Source organism: Oryx dammah, unplaced genomic scaffold (assembly GCF_014754425.2).
Source record: "Oryx dammah isolate SB20612 unplaced genomic scaffold, SCBI_Odam_1.1 HiC_scaffold_4, whole genome shotgun sequence".
NCBI lineage: Eukaryota > Metazoa > Chordata > Mammalia > Artiodactyla > Bovidae > Oryx > Oryx dammah.
The window spans coordinates 80,671,405-80,686,135 of NW_024070188.1; the positions used below are offsets into that span (position 1 = coordinate 80,671,405).

A 14,731-nucleotide genomic window follows, 5' to 3' on the forward strand; every position below is an offset into this window, starting at 1 on the left:
TCCCCTCGGTGGGCCGCGCGCCCGTCCCCTCGCGCGGCCGCTCGAGGGGCGGCCGGGCAGCCCCCTGCACCCCGCGGGGGCCCCGAGCCCCGGCACGCGGGCTGGACGCGAGCGAGGACCGCCGCCGCGGGCTGCGGGCGAGCCCCGTCCCTCTCGGCAGGGGATCGGGCTATGACAGCTGGGCGCCCCAAAGGGTTAACCTGGGTGTCCTCGGCAAAGTTGTCGCCGAGCCGGGAGCCCGCGTAGGGGCCGCGGCACCGAGGCTCGGGGGGCGGCCGGGCGGCCGGCGGCGGTCGTGGCTCGGCGGGGCCCGCGCGGCCGGGGGGCTGCTGGGGGTGTGCGCCCCCAGCCGGCTGCCCTCGTGGATGCCTCCCGGCGGCGGCGGGCCCATGAAAGACTGCGAGTACAGTCAGATCAGCACCCACAGCTCCTCCCCCATGGAGTCGCCCCACAAGAAGAAGAAAATCGCGGCCCGGAGGAAATGGGAGGTTTTCCCGGGAAGAAACAAGTTCTTCTGCAACGGGAGGATCATGATGGCCCGGCAGACGGGCGTCTTCTACCTGACCCTCGTCCTCATCCTGGTCACTAGCGGACTCTTCTTCGCCTTCGAGTAAGTGGCGGCGAAAGCTTTCTCGACGCCTTCCCCGACCCCCTCGATCCCTGACCCTCCCCTCGATACTTTCGTTTTCTAGAAGCCTTATCTGTTGTATATCGTTATATAATACAGACGCCCCCCGACAGACACCTTTTTTCTTTTTTTTCAAAGGTCTATTTGCTGGTCCGTCCCCAGAGATAATGCAGTTCTGGGTCGGGCTCTAGGAGTGGAGGACAGGGCAGAGGGGGACACTTGGAAGGTGTACCCGCCTTGTTGAGTGGCACTTTGGCAGGTGGCTGATTCTTGGCGCTGGCCCGACTCCTAGAGTTTGGGGAATAGCAGTCCAGCCCAGATGTAGCCTTCTGTAGGAAGCGGGAAGGAGGTAGATCCACAGAGGGGATCCACAGAGTTGGCTTCCTTTCCTATTCAAGAGCTGTAAGGGCATCATGTTAAGCTCGGCTTCTGAAATCTTCTACGCGTCTTTGCTGAATATCGAGAAATCTTGGTTGCTTGAGGTCTCAGAGTGTAGGCCACCCCATGTGGCCTGGAAGGATCATTTCATTTTTCATTCCCTTTTAGAGGTTCACTCTTGGTCAACAGTTTCTGATTTACTATCAGGTGTCTAAACGCTTCACTGTTTTAAAAAAATGTTTCAATAAAAAAATATTCCAAGCAAACACTTTTCCCACCCCTTCCTGATATTTGCAAACAGGTTAAAAAGGAGACTGTAGGCCTATTTTCAGTAAGAGTATGATACTGCTTGGTAACTTCTGACTCCAGAAACAATACTTGGGGACTTTAGAGCTTTAACGGGAAAAAAAAAAGTACATGCATGTCTTCTCTGTTTTCAGGAAAATCAGATTGGCTGGTAGCAGCTATCCTCCTGCCAACTAATGAGGGATCTTCTTACTGATTAATAGTATTAGATAAAGTAGTTTAACCACATTCCAGAATCAATTTCAATTGCTCTTATTAGGTCCAACATTTGCAATGCTACTTCTTATGTAATTCTTGGTATCTGATGCTCAATGAAACTTGTAGCTACTACTCCCCACCACCATTAAAAAAAAAAGCAATATATTTATTGGAGGTTCTTTGCTTTTGCTGTATCCTGGTTATTATGGTTCATGATAACGCTTTCTGCTTCTGTTGGGTAGGGTTCATTAAAACTTTGTGTGTATTTACTTTTGTCTCTGATAAGTATTAATAGGCTCTGATTTTGTGCCTGATGTTTGATATTCCAAATGCTGACTCAGTCAGAAATGGATGACAGTATAATACTATTCACTTAAAGCCCTCTGACTCTGAGGGGAAGCATTTTGCATCTGTACATTGTGCCATGATGAACAATTTTAACAGGATTGAATTAGAACAGGTGAGGAGAGAGATCTCAGATATAACTCCCGCCTCCCCCAGCCTTTCTTTCTGACAGCCCCTCCATTTCTGACTCTGCAAAATGCTCAGGTCTCTCCCAGAGGTTTTAACTTTGGTGCACCTTTGAGACTCGTTGGTGGAGTCTGTCTAGGGGACAGAGGGCTGGAGGGTCAGGGTGTAGAGAGGCTTTTGGAATGACCCAATAAATGCCTGTTGTTGCTGCTTCTGTTCTCCTTGCCTTCATCCAGAGTCGTCCACTGGTCCTTACAGACCTGGGGAACTGGAACGAGGGGCCAGAGTTTGCAGCAGTCGTAACTGTGCACTGACTTGATGATTCCATATGGCTGCACAGAAATGCCATTCTTCTAATGGCGGCTTTCATTACAGGGGGCCCCCTAGACAGTGTTCACTATGTTCCTAATGTTAACAAAGTTTTCAGTGGATCCGTATTGCCATCTTTGCTCTTTTTAGCAAGGTTAAGAGTGGAGAAAGTGGATTAACTTTGTGATTGCATTGCACAGCTTCAGCCACAAGTGTGTTACATGTAGAATCATGAATAATTCATCTTCTCTAACACAAATCCCCACTGGATGGTTAGGGGTCCCCTCCAGTTATTACTATCTTTTATTTTCTTCTTTTCAAACATTGCTTTTTACTAAACCATCATAAATTCATTTCTACTTCTTCATCTCTGTGTGTGTTTCTTCCAAGAGTTCCCCGAAGTCCTCACTAGCAGGTTGTTTTTTTTTCTGCATCAGTGTTAATGGATGGCTGTAGGAATAAACATGTGCTCTGGGATTTTGTTAGCTACTGTCAGCAGCTTCCTTTTTAGATCGGCTCTACATGTACATGTATCTTTGGTGTCCATGAGCGTCACTTCAATTAGGTGATTTCAGATTTCAAGGAAAGAAGGCTCATCGCAGCACGAAACCTCAGTTGCAAAAAATCATAGGGCCACTCAACCTATAGAATATTATGCTTTGGCAAGAATATTTGTCCCTGTATTGCTTTTAAGTTCATTACCGTTGGTAATGCCAGAGTGAAATTAATTTGACTGAGTCTCAGAGAACCAATTAGTCACATGCTTGGGAAATGAAATGCCAGTAGACTAACAGAGATCAAGACAGAATGCCAGTTTTGTTTTACTCATTGTCTGCCCTCCTTCTGCCATTCCTGTTATTTATTGAGCATATACTATGTGGTTGCCTATTTTGGTAAATTTCATGTCTGGATAACTTTAATATTAGCAGAGTTCCATTTTTAAACATTAGACTCTGTGCTTCTCCATTCTGTCACACGAAGGCAAATATGAAATTTGAAAATAAGACATATAACTTCTAAACTCAGTTTTAGACCTCCTTTTCCTGCAACTCTTCTCCACCCCACCTCTCCTTTTTGATCTTGAGCAGATGGACAGGGAAGTGGACTTCCTGGAATGCAGCAATAGGTATTGATTGATACTGTCTTCAACCCTGGAAGAAAGGCCGGGTAGAATAGTTATTCCCAACTTGAAGATGAAGTGACAGAGGCTTGGAAAGCAACCACCTAACGTCACACACTAATTAGTGGTGGGGCTTCAGGCAGCAAAGCCTGTGACCCTTCTGATGGTCTGGGCTGCTCCTCCTCCATGTGTAGAATAGTGGTCACAGGTGTGTGTGCGTTTTGGCAAGACAGATCCCAAGATTCTGCCCAGAAGTATGACACTAGACACATAATTTGACTCTTCTAAGCCTTAGTTTCCCAGTCTGTTAAATGGGATTAATAATATCAACCGTTAAATGTTGTGAAGATTAAAAGAAGTATATTTAGTACAACATCTGATGTGTACCATCTACTCATTAGATGGTACCTATTATTAGAGAAGGGCTTCCCAGGTGACATTAGTGGTAAAGAACCCACCTGCCAATTCAGGAGACCTAAGAGATGTCTGTTTGATCCCTGGGGAAGATCCTCTGGAGGAAGACATGGCATCCACTCCAGTATTCTTGCCTGGAGAATCCCATGGACAGAGGATCCTGGTGGGCTACAGTCCATAGATTCAGAAAGAGTCTGACATGACTGAAGCAACTTAGCATGCATTATTAGAGCAATAGCCTCCCAGGGACACTGGTCCCCCTTTCTGAGAACCTGTGAAGGAGGGCGTATGGGGGTTATGAAGCAAGCATGACAGGGATAGCATATTAGGGCTGAAAAAATGTGGAACCGTGCAGCCAGCGGTTGAAACAGAGGAGCAGCTTTGCCCCTGCCCCTTTTATCCAGACCTTGAGCAAGAACAGGGGAAACCTCCAGGAAGCAGGGACTGGATTTCATTTCCGTTTTTGGAGCTGCCATCTCAGAATGGAGAAGACAGAAAGAAAGCAACTAGAAGTCCACCTAAAGCAGCTCTCCAGTCTTTGCCAGTTAGGGCGGGGCTGTTTACCTTTGGGGATCTTTTATTCAACCTATAGAGGGCTGGTCCAAAGTGACAGCATTCCATGGGTGTTTAAGAGGGAAGGGAGGAGGTTGGTTGCAGTGCTATTGAGATGTCTCGCTACTCCTTGCACTTATTGAGGGCTGGCTCATCAGAGACTTTCTGCAGTGTCTTCAGACTCACACCCCCAGAATAGTCATTTGAAAAGATCAGTCTGCTAAGTCACTTCAGTCGTGTCCGACTCTGTGTGACCCCATAGACGGCAGCCCACCAGGCTCCCCGTCTCTGGGATTCTCCAGGCAAGAACACTGGAGTGGGTTGCCATTTCCTTCTCCAATGCATGAAGGTGAAAAGTGAAAGTGAAGTTGCTCAGTTGTGTCCGACTCTTTGAGACCCCATGGACTGCAGCCTACCAGGCTCCTCCAAACATGGGATTTTCCAGGCAAGAGTACTGGAGTAGGGTGCCATTGCCTTCTCCGGAAAAAATCAGTGAACATTATCAATTTCTTTCTCTCTGACATACACACACACACAGCCCACTTTAGAGTTGAAAATTTTAGGGGAAAAAAAGCAAAAGTCTTTGGTCCTAAAGTATTGAACTTTCATAGTCTCTTAGTCACCACGGCAGAAAGAAGGAGATGAACTGGGGTGCACATGACGTTCTTGTTTCCAGGAGCACCCCTTGAGGCCAGGGGAGCAATGCTCAAATCTTGGAGTTGACCGTCCCCTGCTCCCATGCTGTCACCACAGACAGTTTGAAGATGTTACTAGAGCTGAAGCTGAGATTGCAGTACCGTTCTTAAATTTCTCCTCACTGAGAAGTCCATTGGTGATTCTTTAAAAAAAAAAGTCATGTTTTCTGCTCTCTTGTCATCCCCTTGCCTTCCTGCCCTTCACTACTTCCTCTTCCTCCTTCTTCTCCCTTTTTTCTTTCCTTGGCTCCTCCCCTCTGAAATAACTGATAAATAATTGGTAGTCATTGGAACTGGAGTCCTGTTTGCCTTGAAGCTGGAACGAGAGACTGTCCCCCATAAACAAAAGTGTGATTTCCAGTAATAATGTCTCCCTTTTAGATTGGAAATCCTTTATTATCTAGTAGAGGATACTGCCTTATAATACATAAAGATAACCCATTCATTTATGTGTGATTAACACATGGAGAAGGAAATGGTAACGCACTCCAGTACTGTTGCCTGGCGAATCCCATGGATGGAGGAGCCTGGCAGGCCATGGTCCATGGGGTCGCAGAGAGTCGGACACGACTGAAGTGACTGAGCACGCAGGCAACATGTATAAATTCCCTGGGGATAGGGACTCTGTTTTGTTCACTCATATTCCCCCAGCATTTATAGTAATACCTTGTGGATAGCAGGCTTTCAGTAAATATTTATCATTTAATGAAATAATGGTAAAACTGAAACACACTGAAAAACAACTTCTATGTGCTTTGGTTTTTCATTTTGTAAAGTTGGGAACTTTAATAAAATGTGGAATTAATAATATCTTATAGAACATTTGCCTTAGAAACATTGATTATAATGTAATTCAGAATCAAATATCATCCTTTTTCAAATGCATCAGTTGAAACAGAAGAAATCAAAGAAAACTAATTGGTTACTTAGAAAACTAATGATAGAGTTGGGATGTTCTCTTCACCAACCAAGATTTCTTTTTTTTTTTTCTGTATTTTTTAACTAAATGCTTTAAACAAACAAAGCACTCTGTGATATATATCAAGGTTACCCAACAACCACCAGCACCTAGAATAATTTTACGTTTCATACTGTCTTGACTTTGGATACTTGAATTTATATAATAGGATTCTTAAGAATTCTATTGACTACTTATATTTCACTGTTTGCTGTTAGCTTAGTGACATCACATTATGCAAAAAGGACTCCTGTAGGTTCCTGTAATAGGGTGATGATGGTCAGTTATTTAATGGACTGTATCTACATGCGTGCTTGCTTGCTCAGTTGTGTACAACTCTTGTGACCCTGTGGACTGTAGCCCACCAGGCTCCTCTGTCCATGGGATTCTCCAGGCAAGAATACTGGAGTGGGTTGTCGTTTTCCTCCTTCAGGAGATCTTCCCAACCCAGGGGTCAAACCCACGGCATCTCCTGTGTGCCCTGCATTGCAAGTGGATCCTTTACTCCGCTGAGCCATCAGGGAAGCCCGTATCTACATAACCTGGAGATTTTTCTTTTGCAGTACAATGCTGCACATAATTTATTCAAAGCAGAGTTATTATTTCTTAGCAAGAGAACTTAAATTAAGGGTTTCAAGGACATGTGCTCCTTGCTTTGTAGATGAGGTTGTCAGGAAAGGGAAAATGGTGGTGGTCAATAGATGCTGATGGTCTTCCCTGGTGGCTCAGTGGAAAAGAATCCACCTGCCAAAGCAGGAGACACAGGAGGTTCGGGTTCGATCCCTGGGTCAGGAAGATCCCCTGGAGGAAGAAATGGCAACCTATTCCAGTATTCTTGCCTCGAAAATCCTATGGACAGAGGAGCCTCGTGGGCTATAGTTCATCGGGTTACAAAGAGTTGGACGTGACTGGGCCCCAAATCAGTAGATGCTTTAATTAGATATACCCAGAAATTTGAATCTGATAAAGCGACAGTTGGTTCAAGTAAGAGCTGGGGACCTTCTTAATGCTTTTGTTTAGTTCTTCACTAAATATAAAAGTTGGTCCGAATTCAAACTAATTTTTATAAACTGGATGATCTGTTTCTTCTGTTTACCCCCTGTTTAAAAAATGTAGTATTAGATCGATACAGAAGATTTATGTAACACACGTGCAAACTTGAAATAAAATATTATAAAGAGCACCCATGAAACTGCCACTTACTCAAGAACCACATTAATATCAGGGCTTCTGAGTATTACATCCTCTGGGTTTCAGCCCTGGGACATCTTCCTGCCACTCCCTGAGGTCATCAGTACCTGAGCTAGTCATTATTAATGCCTTGCCTTTTTACCCTCAAGCTTGTTGAATGTATGCATTCCCCAATAATACGTTGTTTCAGTTCAGTTCAGTTCAGTTCAGTTGCTCAGTTCTGTCTGACTCTCTGCAACCCCATGAATTATAGCACCCCAGGCCTCCCTGTCCATCACCAACTCCCAGAGTTCACTCAAACTCATGTCCATCAAGTCGGTGATGCCATCCAGCCATCTCATCCTCTGTCGTCCCCTTCTCCTCCTGACCCCAATCCCTCCCAGCATCAGGGTCTTTTCCAATGAGTCAACTCTTCACATGAGGTGGCCAAAGTACTGGAGTTTCAGCTTTAGCATCATTCTTCCAAAGAACACCCAGGACTGATCTCCTTCAGAATGGACTGGTTGGATCTCCTTGCAGTCCAAGGGACTCTCAAGTCTTTTCCAACACCACAGTTCAAAAGCATCAATTCTTCAGCCCTCAGCTTTCTTCACAGTCCAACTCTCACATCCATACATGACTACTGTAAAAACAATAGCCTTGACTAGACGGACCTTTGTTGGCAAAGTAATGTCTCTGCTTTTGAATATGCCATCTAGGTTGGTCATAACTTTCCTTCCAAGGAGTAAGCGTCTTTTAATTTCATGGCTGCAGTCACCACCTGCAGTGATTTTGGAGCCCAAAAAAATAAAGTCTGACACTGTTTCCACTGTTTCCCCATCTATTTGCCATGAAGTGATGGGACCAGATGCCATGATCTTGGTTTTCTGAATGTTGAGCTTTAAGCCAACTTTTCACTCTTCCTCTTTCACTTTCATCAAGAGGCTTTTTAGTTCCTCTTCACTTTCTGCCATAAGGGTGGTGTCATCTGCATATCTGAGGTTACTGATATTTCTCCCGGCAATCTTGATTCCAGCTTGTGTGCTGTACTCTGCATAGAAGTTAAATAAGCAGGGTGACAATATACAGCCTTGACGTACTCCTTTTCCTATTTGGAACCAGTCTGTTGTTCCGTGTCCAGTTTTGACTGTGGCTTCCTGGCCTGCGTTTAGTTTGGCTTATTTTTCTATTTAAAAAATTTGAAGGGACTCCCCTGGTGGTCTGATGGCTAAGGCTTCATGGTCCCAGTGCAGGGACCCAGGTTCAATCCCTGATCAGGGAACTAGAATCGCATGTTGCAACTTAGAGTTAGCATGCTACAACTAAAGATCCTGAATGCTGCAACTAAGACCTGGCATAGCCAAATAAATAAATATAAATATTTTAAAAATACATATAAATAAAATTTTCTTATATATAAAAAAGTAATGAAAATCTTTTATTTAGAAAAGCTCTCCCTCCCTCCTCTCTCCTTCCCTTTTCTGACCTGTTGAAGGGTAAGTTTCAGATGTCATGTTCTTTATATCCATATTTTTCTGCGTGTAGTTCTTACAAGAAAGGATATTCTGTTATACACACACAGTATTAGTATCCATTTCAGGAAATTTAACATGGATACAATAGTCCACATTCAAATTTTGCCTCTATCCTAGGACCAGTGGGTTAAAGTTTATCGTTGTGGTATTTGTTTTCTATTTATCTGTTTTTTTCTCTTTTCTTCCTTCTTGCCTCCTTTTAGATGAATTGCCTATTTTTAGCATTCTATTTTATTTCCTTTAAAAAATGTGGGCTATCTTTCTTTGTATTTTTTTTTTAGTAGTTGTTTGAGAAATTAGAATATGCATCTTTACTCTTTAATAGTCTGCTTCCAAATAGTAATGTTGAACTTCAAAACTAATATGAGAAACATAATATTATAGTCCCACTTCTTTCACCCTTTGACTCTTATTCTCATATAGCTTATATCTGTTATGATACAAATCCAGTAATGTTATTATTTAAAAGTGGTCAGTAGTATTTAAAGGAAACATAAATGTAAATATGTATATATGTATAAAATGAATATACTTTAAAACAAAACCTGTACACATATATAAAATCTAAAAGACACATACACTTGTATATATATGAAAAAGCAATAATTTTAAATAGAATTTTGTATTTATTCTCACATATTTACCATTTATAGTACTCTTTATTTCTTTAATATGCATTATTTCTCTTGGGCCAAAGTACTTTTTAACATTTCTTGTATGCAGGTCTGCTGGTGACAAGTTCTCTTAGTTTTTGTGTTGACAGTATTTGTTTCTGCCTTCATTTTTAAAGGATATTTTCACTGGATATAGAATTCTAGTTTGACAGTTTCTTTTTATCCTACCAGAACTTTGAAGATATTGGCCCATTGTCTTCTGGCCTCTTTAATTTCTAAGATAAGTTAGTTCTTACATTTTCTATTTCCCCCTGTATGTAATGGGTGATTTTTTTTTTTCCAGCTGACTTTCTTTTTTTTTTTTTCAACACTTGAATGAAGACATACTGAGGTGCAGTTTTTCTTATAGGGATCCTGCTTTAGATTTACTAAAGCTTCTTGGATCTGTAGATTGATATCTTGAAGTTTTGATAACTTTCCATCCATTGTTTCTTCAAAAATCTTTTGTCCTATTCTCTCTCCTTGCCTGGAACTTCATTAATTTATGCATGATACCATATTATATAGTGTCAGTAATGCCTAACACGGTGACACAGCCCCAACCCCCTCTCCTCATCTTGTAGGCACGGTCCCGGGATGAAGGAATATAGTCCCATACATCTTGGATTTTTTAATTGTTTTACTTTTTTTTTCTCTTTGTGTTTCAGTTTAAATAATTCCTGCTGGTCTGTCTTTAAGTTTACTGATCTTTTTCTCTGCTGTGTCCTGTCTATGACGAGCCCTCTTTGATACCTTACTTTTTGTTCTGAGCATTCCTGTGTTTGAAAAACTAGTTTTTAAACATGAGTTAAGAAAAATAGTTTTCATTCTTCTGCTGAAAATTTCCGTTTCTGTCCATAATTTCTACTGGATCCTTTAACACTTTTTTTTTTTTTTTTGGTAGTTATTTCAGAGTCCTTGCCTTACGATGGCAGTATATCATCTCTGGACCCACTTCTTTTGGCTATTTCTTCTCTTGACTGGGGCTTACAGTTTCTACCTTCTTTGTGTTCCTCATAAGTTTTGATTGCAAGCTAGATATTGTGTGTAAAAGAATTGCAGAGGCTTCAGTAACTTAAAAGGGCATGGACTTCTTTCAGGCCAGTAGTGTGTGGGCTGAGTCAATCTCATTTGTAATTGAAATGGGTGTGACCTTTGGTGAAGCTTTAGTTACATTCATTTAATCACTGACTTCAGATATTTTGAGGGAAGAATAAGAACTTTCCCTTTGCAGGGACTGGTATCTGAATCCTGATAAAAACTCTTAATGTTCCACAGCTCAGCACCAGCTTACTGAGCTGTGGGAGATTTGTTTTTCAGGCAAAATGCCAGCTTTTTGGGATACTGGAGAGCTTTCTTTGCAGTCTTGTCCCTGCATCTATACCTAGGACATCTCTTTCTGCCCAGCTGTTTGCTCTCAGCTTTTGGATGGCTGCTACAGTGCCCTGCATAAAGGCTTGAAGTGCCTGAGAGAAATTCTTCTCATTTTTCTATGCTGTGACCCCTGCCCTATCCTTGGGAAAGGTCCCATAAGTGTCAGGGCAGATCTTTCTTAAGTGTCCTGCCCCATCCCAAGCTTTTGGTGTATTCTTGCCTGTATTTGGTGACGAGCCACAGGGAAGAGTTGGCTGGTGGTACAGACCTACTCTGTGGCTGAGTCTCCCTGGAATTCGAATCCATATAGCAGTCCACATGTGGCCATTAGCCTGGTTAAAATTTTGCTAGTTTTTCCTTAAATCCTGTTTATGGTAGATTCCTGTTCTCCCTGCCATTTTGGTAGGAATGAAAGCTACTCTTGGCCTTTTTTTTCTTTGGGGATGGGCTTGACACATTTATACTTCTTTGCATCCTCAGCTCCCTGATATATTTTAAAAACTGTGCTTTTGTAGCTAATCTGGCTTACTTTCATTGACAGAGTGGGAGTGATTGCTCTTACAACTTTCAACTTGTGATTTTTTTTTTTAACTTAATGTTGTGTTTCTCAGATTCATTTATGTTGTTGTACATCTATGTAATTAGTTTTTATTGCTTAAATATTTGGTTTATATACATATGCTCAATTTATTCATCATACTCTTTCTAATATTTCTTTGACTTCTCACTGGTTCTTGGCATTTACTTTCACTTTACAGAATATGCAAGACTGCCTCCGCATAGGCTTTGATTTCTTCTGAAGGGTGTCCTGGCACTGCCTGTGATATCTAGACCGAAATGCTTAGGTCTGGGTAACAGAGAGTTTAGCATGGGATGCATTCTGTTATGCTTCTACATGGTTATATTAATATATTTATAAAAGTAACAAATCATGACTATCAATTAACCATTGAAGTTGTATACAATTAAGAGCAAGGTTTAAAGAAATAGACATCCTTACTATTTGACCTAAGTAGTGCAGTGGTAAAGAATCTGCCTGCCAATGCAGGAGACACAAAAGAGGTGGGTTCAGTCCCTGGGCTGGGAAGATCCCCTAGTGTAGGAAATGGCTACCCAGTATTTTTGCCTGGAAAGTTCCATGGACAGAAGAGCCTGGTGGGCTGCAGTCCATGGGGTTGCAAAGAGTCAGATATGATTGAGTATACACGTATATGATGAGTGAGGTACTTTATCACAGATTTTATCTTCATCGTCATAGTTTGATGCTCGTTTTTAATAGATTTTAAGAGAAAGCTGTAGCTCTTCTCCCCTCATTTACAACACTCTAGGTTTGGAAGCTCTTCCCTGATCTCATGCCTGACTTAGACACAGCCCCTCAGAGGACCTGTAGTTAAGATTCTGCTACTGACCTCTTCTGATGTAGCTGCTTTCTTTGACCGTCCTGATAGAAGGATTTCTGACTGAACCTGCCAGCCCTCCCTGCTCTTATAGACTCTTTGGTCTCCCTGCTCTACTTGAGAGAGAAAAATCTCTTCCCCTTTCGTGATCGGCCCAGAATGAAGGGAAACGTGACAGCTCTGTGTGTGTGTGTGTGTGTGTGTGTGTGTCTGTGTCTCCTTTTCTCTGGACTCCATTTCTCCAGTCGCTAGAGGTTGTCCTATGCTTCATTTAGGCTTGTTTTGATCCCTTCCTCCTTGACCCTTCCTCTGAGAGCTGTCCTGCCATTCGAATGGACTTCCCCGTGGACCCTAGAGAGTTTGGAAGTAGACTTGCTTTCAAGGGAGACTGTTTTATTTTAGAACATTTTAAACATATTTGAACAGAACCAACTATTAAGAAATGTGAATTTCCATACATCTTCAAACTGGGCTTTCAGAACTTCTGACTTCAGAGGCCAACTGCCTGGTCTTTCTTCTGAGAACCACCAGGCTGGGCAGGGTGGCTGATGGAGGGTGTAGCCAACGGTCTTGGGGGCTGGATGTGGTCTGCCTGGAGATAGTCTTATCAGTGGGGGAGTGGCTGGCCGTCCCACTCATTTGGGAAAGAGCTTAAGCTTTAGAGTCTGCTCTCTTTTAGTAGCTTTCAGGTGCTTCTGATGAAAACAGAGGAATAGCTTATTTTAACACAAAACACTGGAGTCTGTGAGAGGCGTTAGTCCCACTTACTGTGATGGAAAATTACTGCATCTCCTTGTACAGATAGCAGAAAGAGGTTGGGTCTCCACAATGTGTGTTCCTGGCTACTTCCTTGACAAAATCCAGCATCCTTCCTCCCCGCGCCCCCCTCCCCCGGCCCAGTTTTTCTTTTTCCTTTTCTCTCAGTGGTATAAGAGCATGTGACTATTTTTTTTCTCTCCTTTTTTTTTTTTTAACTTTTAAAATTTATTTTGGCTGGGCTGGGTCTGCGGGCTGCGTGGGCTTTTCTCTAACTGTGGGGCATGGGCTTCATCGCAGTGGTTCTCTTATTGTGAAGCACAGGTGTGTCTAGGGGGTGCAGGCTTCAGTAGTTGCTGCTGTGGGCTCAGCAGTTGCAGCTCGTGGACTCTGGAGCACAACCTCAATAGTTATGGCAAGAGGGCTCAGTTGGCATGTGGCATCTTCCCAGATCAGGGATTGAATCCGTGTCTCCCGCATTGGCAGGCGGATTCTTTACCACTGAGCCACCAGGAAAGCCCAGTGATCTGATCGTTCAGGTTATATAATCAATTCCACTTATTGTCTTGAATGGTACTGTTTTGGAGGTTTTAATGCCGTGAATTTCCCATCCATCCCTTCTTGATGGCAGATAAGGGCATACTTGAACATATAAGCCAAAGTGGGGTTAAATTCTGCAGCTCTATATAGTCTGTCTTTCTACCTAGGGAGAAGAATTCTGTACTCAGGTTATCTCACACCTATCAACTTGATATAAATTTCTCTGCTCCTTTTTAAGATAGTGAGCCATGCAAATTAAACTCCAGAATGGTCCCCCCACACACATTCAAATGATGATTTCTACTCTGTTTAGGAGAGCTGCTGAGTTCATGTTTATGCACCTATTCCATTAGCTTTAAGCATATTTTGCACAGAATATTTCAAAAGGTATGCTCTTGTCTTTTAAAAAATAAATAGATACTGAAAGATAACTGTCACAAAATTATTTTAGTCAGGATTAACACTGAATAACATTGTGTAAAAAGAACCTCTTCTTTGGCTCAAAATAAAAAAAATGGTAAAAACTAGTACTTAGAATTATTAATTATGCCTTTATGGAAGTAGGAAGCTATTACCATTATATATATTTATATATGTATATTTTTAAATGTGGACCATTTTTAAAGTTTTTATTGAATTTGTCACAATATTGCTTCTGTGGTTTATGTTCTGGTGTTTTGACCTTGAGGCATGTAGGACCTTACCTCCACCACCAAGGAACTGAACACACACACCCTGCATTCTGTTTTCATTTAGAAGTTGAAGTGACAGCCAAACAGAGTCCCACTCATTTATAACTAAACTCTTCCGCCTCTTGGCTATGGATAGTTAGGATTGATGGATCGGGCTAATGTCGTCTCCTAGAACATGAGAATAGTACTCTTCTTTCTAAACAAGGTGTGAAGTTGTTGATTTTAGACTGTGGTATGGGTTTGTTCCTGCCACCCAGTGTTGACCCTAGTTATTTTCAAGAAAAATATGAAACGTTCCTGAGAGGGAGCCCGAATCAGCACACAAGGGGAGAGCTGCAGTGTGGAAACAAGGAAGACGCTTTTTCCTTTCTCCTGAGTCTCTCTCCCGTATGAGTTTTCTCTTGCTATCTGTCGCAGCAAATCACCACACACTCAGTGGCTTAAAATGACCCAGATTTATTATCCAACAATTTTGTAGGTTAGAAGTCCAACACGGGCCCCCTGGCCTGAAGTCCAAGCGTCCGCAGGGCATTCTCTTCTGGAAGTCCTCGGGTGGTGTCCACACTGGCGCCTTTTCCGGCTTCT

The 14,731-nt window shown here is 42.6% G+C and overlaps 1 protein-coding gene across 2 annotated transcripts in view; it reads left to right on the top strand.

Moving 5' to 3' along the window:
• The first annotated feature begins 307 nt into the window (after nt 1-307).
• The window catches only part of ZDHHC14 (zinc finger DHHC-type palmitoyltransferase 14), a 293,643-nt gene continuing 279,219 nt past the window's right edge, over nt 308-14,731 (top strand). The window contains exon 1 of one of the 2 annotated variants that reach the window (XM_040238892.1): nt 308-610. In XM_040238892.1, coding sequence (XP_040094826.1) covers nt 366-610 — 245 coding nt within the window. In that variant the 5' untranslated portion in view covers nt 308-365. The remainder of the gene's footprint in view (nt 611-14,731) is intronic. The other variant, XM_040238893.1, reaches the window with a different exon arrangement.